Here is a 10,783-nt window from a genome sequence, read left to right as displayed (position 1 = left end):
TATTAAATTATCTTAATTTCAGCAATGTATTTAAAGAATGATGTACTGATTGCTACAATATGCATCAAAATAATTAATTATAAAAATACTCATATCATATATATGTTTACACGTATCGCCGAAATTAAGATTAACTCAATAGAAAGTTACTAGTTAATACCCGTATCAAATGCACGATATGCACGTAAACTTGGCCATAAAGAGCTCAGAATACATCGAAGGATAAAGATAAGAGAGAGAAAAAGAAAGAGGAGGGAACGAAACAAGATGACAACATACGTTAAAAAATTGGTGTATATAATAACAATAATATATATAATATATATATAACGTATATGCGCATGTTTACATGATTCTTATTACAACAGCTTCATTTTTAGTCTAGCCTAACCCAAACCGCCGGAATTAGATTCGAGCAGTCGTTTATATATATATAATATATTATAATATATTATTCATAATATATTAACATCTCTCGTCTTCTTCGCGACTTCCTTGAATTATTAACTACCGCGTTTTAAATTACAAAAAGTGGTTGCCCTAAAACCCACCTGAAACCTTTCGCTCCGAATTGGACGTCTTCTTTTCGTTTCGCGCCTAAATTACGCTGGAATATATTATTTTAATATGCTCTAAATCTATATCTATGTATATATACCTTTAAAATGCAATATTGAAAAACGTTTAAAAACGCGTGTTCAAAATGACGTGTATTTGCAGACAAAAAATCCAAATCTATCAAATTCTCGAACATTAACCCTTTCAGTACCAAATATCGAGTTTACATATATATAAGTAGAATATTAAATATAATACATTGATAGAGCGGTAAATGTATAGAAGTTCCAACGATGTCTCTTCACTCGTCTCTCAACTCGTCGTACGAGTTGTCGGAAGAGCTCTCTAGTTTTCGCTGTTAAAAGACTTCAGAACAAAAATGGAGCAAATCCGTAATTTGTAAGGCCTACTTCAAGTTCAACTTTATGTGAAACTACAAACAACGGACTTGATCCACTTTCGCTGTACGAGCTTTTCATTCACACTGTAGAATTGTGTTAACGTGCAGTTAACATTAGAAAAACTCGTTTCGGAGTAAAGGTGGCTGTTCTCTTATTTAACATCGTATTAATGCAGTTTTCGTGCCGATCTTTTATTTAACAGCGCAGAACTGACGTAGTTATATGGTGCTAACCCTTCGTTTGACGCTACAGAATTGCGTCAACACTTCGTTTAACGTCACGGGAAACCTGCGAGCTATCTCCATACGTCGCTCCACATGGTATCCTAACAGGTCCAAACTCGAGGGAAATTGTAAAAAAAAAGCGCAGATGCAATATGGTGCGTAGATACGGAAAGGGTTAGCGTATTTTTTTAATTCTTGAGAGGAATTCACGGATAGATAATCGTGTGGCAGTCGATTCTCGTCTCGCGTGGAGAACTGCGCGACGAAGGAACTTGTTCAATAAGAGAGACACACCCGTCTCCGCATCATAAGATCACTACTGGATCGCGAGATATGCACGATCTAGAGAAAAATCTTGTCTCATGACAGCGCTGGCGCCGAACGGTCGTTAGTCTTCGTCTTTCGCAGCTTCACAGTCGCGAATATGTTAGTCCTGAAAGGCGTTAATTGCAATTAATCGGGATGCGCGTCCGTAATTCTTATCTTATTGGACGATCACAAATACGATCACGAGCTGAAACTTTGTTTGAATTTTCTGAGAAATTTTAGAGAGGGTGGGCTTCTTTCTTCGAAAGTACACAATAAAGACTTTTTATTAGCACCCAATTGGCTATTTTTTTAAATATTATTTGCCGTTTGTACACTGTAAACAAATTACATGTAAAATTACAATGGTACCCACTGTTAAAAGTGTATTTTTGCATATTGTATATATTATTTAGATACTTTCTTTACAGTGTAAAACGAGCAAATTTGATTGAAATTGATTAATCTGACGATGACTATTAATGACAAAAAAAAAATTAAATTTTAATGAATATTTGTTTGAATAGTTCCAAGTAAATATTTACTAATTGTAAACATAATTTGATACAAAAATCATTAATTTAATTTAACCATCATTTTTTATTGAGTACATATTTATTTGTTGTAAGTAAATATTTATTTAGTATATCATTCAAAGAAATATAAATTAAGATCTAGTAAATTTCTTTCAATGTAGGTCTCTCGAAATTTGCAAGGTCACAAATATTGGTGAACAGATACATCTGAAAAATGTTAATCAAGTTTAACCTTGTCATCGTCTTGTCTATAGTTTGTTCTTCAACAATTATACAATTAACATTTATTGAAGGCTTAAATTTTAAATTCATATGCAAAAAATACGTGCAACTTTAAATCAGTTGGCAATACGGTCGAAGCGGCAGATAAAACTAAAAAATGGCAAGAGTTTGAAACAATTGCGAATAATTAATATTTAGCAAATATGACTTGCACTATGCCAGCGATAATCAAAGGAAGCTAACGCGTGCAGTAGTGACGAACAACAACGAGTCACGACAGCGACGTATCATCCAGCAAAATCGCTCGCTCTTTCGAAGACATAAATCGCCTAGAAGTCGTCGCAAAAATGTATCGAGCGTCTTCTTCGACGATGCTGCAAGCTCCTATAACATCAACAGCCAATCGTTGAAAACGAAACAAAGCATTAGGAAAGAATTAGCTAATGCAAATACATCACAATGAGATGTTGAATCAATCATTCAGGAGCTCGCTCATAACAAACAAGTGGCCACGAAAAAGTTCACAATAAACAAGATTGGAAAAATTTAGGAAAGGTAGAACTAATAATGAAGATGATAATTGCAAGCTCGGTGTTCGTTCACTGATTCAAATTTGAATCAATTAGCTCGCATATTATTAGTACACCTAAACTAAGGAAAAACAAAATCGCACGCAGTGGAAATCTCTTCATCTTCTTCATTGTTTAGCGGGACGATATATAATTGTTTAATCTTCATAAGATAAATATTTTCTTCTTAAATATCAACTCTTCCTTTCGCTTGCCTTTGCTACGTTTCGTTCGACGTCTTCAAAAATAAGATACTTCTGCTTAAAAAATACATTAACTCTTCATCTTTTTAAACTCAACATACTTTCAGTTTTCGAATTTTCTTCATAACGTCGCTCTTCTTATTGCTGCTTCTGCTTCTTCTTTTTATTGACGGACGCATCCATGCCCCACAGATCGTACCAGGGCCCACAATTATTTCTATCTCGGTCAGACTCTCTTCTCAGCTTGGTCCTCGGTAGCAACGTCTTCTCCGGTATGCTCTGGTCCTTCACGACGATGCAGCTGTACGTAGATTCCTCATCAGATGCTTCGGTCTCGCTGAAGTTCAGTGTCGCGTCTTCCTCGTCGTAGTTTCTTCTACCGCGCGCCATCCCGTGCCGTTTGTTCTCGTTGTTCTCCTTCAACTCGGCCACGATCATGTTCCGTTTCGCCTCGAGACTACGTCTCCGCTCCTTCTCGATGATCGCCTTCCGCGACACGTTTCCGACAAAATACGCGCGCTCCTCCTGCGGCTGGTGCTGCATTCTATATTCTGACCTTTCCGTGATCTTGGACCGTTCCGCCGGCGTCGGAAAGTCCTCGAAGTAATCGGTTTTGTCGGGCACGTGGCTTCTCTCGGCTGGTTTGGGCTCCTCGTGTCGGTGCTCATTCGTGATGGTACCCTCGCTGTTGCCCAGACTCGAGTTCGGACTACCGCCTTCGGAGTTCCTCTGCCGTTCTTCGTTCTCAGCCGTCTTGTCCTCTTTTCGGATCATCTTCGGGATGTCCACGAGCGAGCGATGCTGCCAGAGCGCCATACCCTCCAGCACCTCCGAGTCTCTGCGAAATTTCCAAAAAGACTTGGTCCGCTTCACGAGCTTAGGGCTCTTCGACTCGTCGAAAGCTCTTTCGGTTTGCGCCAAGTGACCCATGGCATTCGACTGTCGCGGTAGTACAGGCTTCCGCTCGACTTTCAGCGTGTTGTTATTGGTGTCTCCGTTACTTCGTTCATTGATCCTTGATACGACGTTCTGCTTCTGAGGACCTGGACCGTGTAAACCCGCGTGGTAACCATGTCTTTCGATTGCCTTCGTTCTCTCCAGCTTGGTCTCGAAATTCGATTCGTATCCGCGATCCCTCTCGAGCGAGCTTACCCCGTATCGGCCAGTTTCTCCATAAATCGCCTCCTCCTTATCGGAATATCTACGTTCTCGGTAGGGGCCCATCGAAGGCCGTTCCGGAGCCTCTTGCGACGGCGGTCGCGGCCGCTCGAATCGTCGGCTGGATAATCGCTCGATCGTCCTGTTGCGATTCTTCTCGAACGTTCGTTCGTAGCCCATCGCCTCCTTTCGCTGCTCCATATACGCGCGATCTTGCTCGTTCCTGGAACGAGTGCGAGCTCGCTCGTACGACTGCGTGTCCTCGCGGGTTGTCCGTTGGAAACTCTGTTTATCTTCTCTCGGGCGATCAAAGACCTTGTCCTCCCTCGAGCGCTCGAAGCCTTGCTTGTCCTCTCTCGTACGCTCCAAGTTTTGCTTCTCCTCCCTCGAGCGCTCGAAGCTCTGCTTGTCGTCTCTCGTGCGATCGAAGCTCGTCTTGTCCTCGCGGGAACTCCGCTCGAGCGAGTGCTTATCGTCCCGCGCACGCTTATCGTCTCGCAAACGCATCTTGTCGTCGCGGCGAGCCTGCTCCAAGTTCTTTTGACCGCTGTCCCGGGCGCGTTCCAAGCTCTTGTACTCCATAACGAGCCTCTCGCGACGGTCTCGCGAGAGAGCCATTTCACGGGTCTCTCTCTCGAGGCTCTTGTACTCGGCCGTGGCAGATCTCTCGCGGCGATCGAGGAACTTGGGCGGGCTGTGCTCGCGCGCGTACTTCTGCGCAGTCTGCTCGAGCTTCTGCGCTATATGCTCGACCTTGCGACCCGGCTCCGGTATGGTGATGGTGCTCTCGTCATCAGAATTCGACGACGAGCTCGTAGACTTGGCGTATTTCTCCGCTTCGAAACTGCCGCCTCCTCTTCGCTCTTGCTGAGCCTCCTGATTCTCTGCGTAATACTTATTGTTGCTGCGGCGGTATTCATCGCCGAAGTCCTCCTCGTCTTCCTCGAGCTCGTCTTCCTCGGTCTCCGCTTGCGTCCGCTTGTCGACACGCCGCTGATCGCCGCGCCGAGTTGCAGCGGGGGCATTCCGCTCGTCCGTCATCTTGGTGCGCTGATTCGGGTTGGGACGTTCGTTCAGTGCCTGTGCAGCTTTCTTGTTCTTCCTCTTCTTCGTCATATCACCATTCTCCAGCGTGAACTCGCCGTTCTCCATCTCGAAGTACTTCTTCGAATCCTCCTCGCTCGCCTGGTTGGCGAGCTTAGACTCAGCCCAGAGGTCCATCGCTGTGCGATACAGCTGCCAAGACTTCTCATCCCGTGGAATTGTTTTCCAGGAGTCATTCTCCCAGTCCTTCGACCGCTTCTCGTCCTTCGAGGAAGAGCGGTCTTCTCCACTTCGCGGCTTGCGGCGCCGTCTGCGTGCGCGGCGCGGTCAATAAAAAAGAGAAAAAGAAACCGGGGCGCGGAAATAAGGGATTAGAAAAGGGGAGGTTGTCGAAGATGCGGACCACCACCATGGCGGTTTATTTCCAGCGACCACGATAGCGCATGCGGTATCTACAAGAAGGAGAGACAATTTCGAAGAAACAGAGAAACAACTAATTTTCCAAGTGAAAGATGAGCAGCCGGAAGAGTTCAGTCCGTAAAAAATAAAAATAATTTGTTTGCCGTTATTTTAAAACAAAGTATTAAGGTCAAGGGTATTAAATAAATTAACTAATTTTAATTTTTTTTTTCTTTTTTAAATAAAAGACGAGCAAAATGTAGCGATAAATCGTAGGTAGGTGACAGAGAATGTGATGTGAAAAAATTAATTATTTGCTATTCATGCAACATTAAAACAATAGAATAAGAGATCATACAATAAATATATACACAATAATCATAATTAAGTATTGAGCAAGTATATAAAAAAGAATTCATTTGTTTAAATTGAGAATGGAGGAAAAAGAGTGATAATGAAAAGAGTGATAATATCATATAACTATTATACAATATTTAAATTTAATTTAAAAATAAAAAATAATACTTGTACCTACAACATTAAAATCAATCTGCTATCGTAAATTTTGCAAGAAATTTCTGTTACGATTTTTTGAAAGATCATCATAACTAATAACTACACAAAACCGAATAAATATCTAAACACATTTCGACTTGTATTGTAAATAATATCATATCGCACAATCAGCAGTCATGCACGCAACAATTTACAAGCAAGAAAGTAGACTCTATTCAAGACCGGTCTATTGACTGTAACAATTCGATCTCGCTTTATCTGAAATTAATCACAGTTTTTCCGACGTCGGAGATGTATGTGAATGTAAAACGCGCGTGTGGCTATAGCATCCACCACCGCTCGAATTTTTATTCCTCACAATAGCATCGCGGACCAATCCAATTGAGTGCCGAGAGTGGAGACGGCGACAGAGGGGTGAAAATCGCACTAATTACAGGGAGGTAGTAGATAGCAGAATAGCGGAGTTACAATGATACAAAGCTTCAATCACGCTGAACAGGGAGTAAAGCGGGAGTGCGCTTATCGGCTAGTTATCAGGGCGTGATGTTCACGGAGTAAAGGTATCAAAGGGCCCAAAGTACCAAGTAATAAGTGATTTGCCTGGTATTGAACGTCTGCGGATGAATAATGGTAGTCTATGTACATGTAACTGATGTAAACCAAGGGTCAAAACCGATTCAATTATGCTGAGGTCAGTATCCGATGTTGCACAGACGCGCTAGGAAGATAATTATTACGCTTATATTCTTACGAGTAAATGAAGAGATCATTTACTGTTGTTCGTGTCCCATCGAGATTTAAATTCAGCAAAATTTCATCGGTCCGATAAAAACATGTAAATCGCGCAGGTAAGCTACGTAAATTCTCTTTGGTTGAAACGATTCGGATTTCAAGTTACGAAAAAAAGGCTCCTTTTCCACTGGGTAGGTTACTTGAATTTATAATTTACAAGGAATAAATAAAATAATGTGAACGTCTGTGAAATATATACTACTATTTATAATAAGAAATTCACTACTATTTTCTTTTTAATACAGATTCTATCTAATTGTTGGAATAATGTCAAACGCGCTTGAATAGCGCAGCAACTGCTACAATGCAATATTATACCATTCTTCTAACAGAAGATCTAATTGCTTAAAAGATATTGGAGAAGGAAGTCTGTGTTTCTCCCAGCTGTTATTCGAAACTACAAATGATATTTAAATCAGGCGATTGTATTGGCCAGGAAAGACGTTGAAGTTTTCGAGAAGATACAGAGAATAATTCTAGAAATTAGAATTGGAATAAAATTCCTCCTCCAATGTGTCATTCATATAAATAATTAAAAGCTATTCTACTAAAAGAATAGTGCAACATTCCATTGATATTCAAGCTATTAAATGATTATTCTAACAAGGATAGAATGTACATTAAAAGCAGATGATAACGCCAACTTCTTATTATAAAACAAAAAAAGTGTAAAATAAATAAAGTACTCCCCAGGCTCGTCATCATTTTCTCTATCCCCTGTATTTATCTATCCTATATGGTAACATATATAGGATAGATATTATCATGGCCCCATAATCGATTGTTCCAGCACTGTTTTCAAACAGGATCAGTAGAATTATATCTTTCCTCATGCCTGCACGTAATCTCGGTTTTCCCTTTACATAATTTATGTAGCTTGCGGTTTACACGAGGAAGTCTAACTAACGTTACGCCAAAGAGCAGGGATGACTTTGTATCCTGCGGCGTAGATTTTGGACTTACCTTAGCGCCTCGTCGTCACTGTAATCGACGTCGGGCTGCACCGGCGGCTCGTTAGAGAAGCCGCTGTCGTTGCTACTGTGGAGGGACGTCATTGCCGGAGGTGGCACCGGAGGCACGGGCGGCTGCACCCTTCGCCCTCCGGCTAGCACCGCGGGCAACGTGCCCGATGGACGGATCTGAAAGGCAGACGAAACGATTCCCCTTCGCGTCTCGCCTACTTCGCATCCCAATCAATCTTGGGGGTTGCGACGCGTACACGTATAAGGATGTACTACGGTAAAGAGTACTACTATAAGAGTTTACTATAAGAGTTTACCCAGACTAGAGCTCTGAGGAAAGAAAATCGGGGAAAGATATCGGCAGGGCGCAAAAACAAACTCGAAATATTATTAATTTTTCACGATACGCTGCCGCCATGTGATCTCATAGAGCAGAAATCTTTTCAGCAATATTGCAGTAACAATTTATAATATGTTGCTGCAAGCTTGTATCGTTTGAAACAATATTGATCACACTTTATCCGAAAGACATCCTGGGAACCAGTTCCTTAGAACTTCCTTCAAAGGACAAAGGGACACCCTCCGAACGTCTTTAGAACAGACGGCGAACAACGTTGCGATTTGATAGCAGATTGAGACACGGATTAAATAACAAGCTGCAAATAACCGGAAGCGTTTGCCGTTTTACGTTGATTTAGCAGTCTCACCGATTTTGATTGACGTGCGGTCGGAGTCGCCAAGACGCTCGCGGTGTTAGTTGGCGTGCCGGCGTTGCTACTGCTGTTGTTGTTGGCATTGGTGCTGTTGTTGGCGGAGCTGCTACCGGCACCGGGAGTTCCACCGGATGATTCGTCGATACTGGCCGGCGTGACCGGCGGTCGAGAGGGCGGCGGCTTACACGGCGGTATGGCTTGCGGTTCTGGAGTCCTACCGTGGCTCGCTCCGTGACTTGGCGATCTTCGCATAATTGGATAACACAATGTACGCGGAAACCCGGGAGTTAATATGGAAGATTTTCGAAAATCAGCCAAAGTAAGTAAAGCAAGCTTAAACCAATAATATAAAACACTGTACCTCAAATAATCTATCAGCCCCGTTCTGGACGACGTCCAGCGCAAAGAGAATAAATTATTGTAGTAAACTTTTAAAATATTTTACATATGTAAAAAGAGGCAAATCATGAAAATTATTGATAAATATGTTAATTGATGGTTTGACGGAAAATAATGAAGGTATCGATAATGAGACTCACATATGATATACAATGTATCTGTGAAAATGTATTGAATTTCAAAAAAATTTTATTTATCAACTACCTCAAATGCATGCAAGATTTCAAAGCGGAATGTTTGAAGGGTTAATAACGAGTGACCATAAGTGCGAAATTTCAGTGCTACCCTACTCGAGGTCGAGCAGACTTACTTACCCCAAAGTGTCGTCGATTATAATTTCAGTGTACGCCAAGGGAAACCATCCCGAGCTTTGAGTGCGCAGATTTTCACCAAATTGCCATCCCTTTTGACGGTCGCCTGACAAAAAAAGAACGGGAAATATGCAAATCCGCAAAACTCGCTTATACGCTTCGGTCTCATTAACATTTTCGCAATGAGGGTTCTTTTTAATTTTAAACATTAAAAAACCGGGAAAAAAGCAAATAACTCATTTATCTTCATTTCGTTGCGACTAAATATCTTCGGTGTATGCAAAATACCATTGATATTAGCTCGGAATTACAGTTAATTACAATTCTATTAATTATTCTACGCTAAATATTAATAACTAAATATTGACCGAAATAGATAATCTTATTTTGATATTGTTAATATTTCAATTAATATACAGTCAATGGCTGTTAGTGTGTGGCAATAATGAAACAGTTCTCTGAAAGAAAAACTGTGTATGTATATTAAAAATTAAAGTTATATTTTTTAAGTACGTTATATACATTATTAAAATGGCGTCTAATCACCATTATTATTGATTGTAGTTTGTTAGACATGCTTTTTGAGATTTTAAGCCAGAATTTTGGATAAAAACTTTTAAATCTCCAGAATGCGTTAAGAAAACCGCTTTTGAAATTCTTTCGTTTCAAATTTTACCTTTTAATAACGCGTTTAAGTGTTATTAACACAGTTTTTATTGCTTAATTTCCGGAATGCTTTGATATCTTACAAAAAATCATTTGTTTCTACTATCATTTCTTTCAATAACTAAATAATTCTTTACTATAAGTAAATGTTTACTTTTTTCGCTATTTTTACTATTCAAAGAAATATGTATAGTAAAATTTAATAATTTTTTTCGCTATTGCCTTAATTCAACATCCTTTTTTGAATAGACCAGCAAAATTAATATACTCAGCAGTTCTCCTCTTTCAGAGAACTGCTGACGACATTCTTCACTGTAGACAGCAAACTTTCGTTTAGGCAGCACATTTCCCTCGGTATCCCGAAAAAAATTAAGAAACATATTTATGCTGTTGCTGGCGCGATCGTTGATCCCCACGTACCCCGCCAGCACTCGGTTCATTACGCGCGACAGCTGCTATCCTATAAGTGCCACAGTTTCTGGGACACCGTGTGTACCGTATCGATAGACGTTGCGAGATTAGACTTACCCATCAGCGCGATGAGATCGCCCTCCAAAAAGCTTAGCTGATTCTCCCCCGAGCTGAGATAGGCGAAGAGAGCCCTGGCGAGAGGGGCATCGCTCCAACCCCCGGCACCAACTCCGGTGCCACCCGCGCTGCTGCGGGACGTCGGGGGTGCCATGGATCGGGGTCGGGGTGGAGTTTCTGGAACCTCTGGAAACCAGAAGCGCTGTAACTGACCGAGAATGGCGTAGAGGGGAAGGGCATGAGGGAGCGGTCGAGGATGAGCTCGGGATAATGCGG

The 10,783-nt window shown here is 41.3% G+C and overlaps 1 protein-coding gene across 3 annotated transcripts in view; it reads right to left on the bottom strand.

Annotated features, from left to right (window-relative positions):
• Window positions 1-2,178: 2,178 nt before the first annotated feature.
• Window positions 2,179-10,783, bottom strand: part of LOC108750237 (trichohyalin) — a 123,382-nt gene continuing 114,777 nt past the window's right edge. For 2 of the 3 annotated variants that reach the window (XM_018489571.1, XM_018489570.1), the window contains exons 10-15: window positions 10,508-10,693; window positions 9,317-9,419; window positions 8,965-8,988; window positions 8,598-8,847; window positions 7,892-8,067; window positions 2,179-5,531 (exon numbers count right to left, since the gene is read on the bottom strand). In XM_018489571.1, coding sequence (XP_018345073.1) covers window positions 3,158-5,531; window positions 7,892-8,067; window positions 8,598-8,847; window positions 8,965-8,988; window positions 9,317-9,419; window positions 10,508-10,693 — 3,113 coding nt within the window. In that variant the 3' untranslated portion in view covers window positions 2,179-3,157. The remainder of the gene's footprint in view (window positions 5,532-7,891; window positions 8,068-8,597; window positions 8,848-8,964; window positions 8,989-9,316; window positions 9,420-10,507; window positions 10,694-10,783) is intronic. The other variant, XM_018489572.1, reaches the window with a different exon arrangement.

This window comes from Trachymyrmex septentrionalis, unplaced genomic scaffold (assembly GCF_001594115.1).
Source record: "Trachymyrmex septentrionalis isolate Tsep2-gDNA-1 unplaced genomic scaffold, Tsep1.0 scaffold34, whole genome shotgun sequence".
Classification (NCBI taxonomy): Eukaryota; Metazoa; Arthropoda; class Insecta; order Hymenoptera; family Formicidae; genus Trachymyrmex; species Trachymyrmex septentrionalis.
This window is presented reverse-complemented; position numbering and strand designations above follow the sequence as displayed.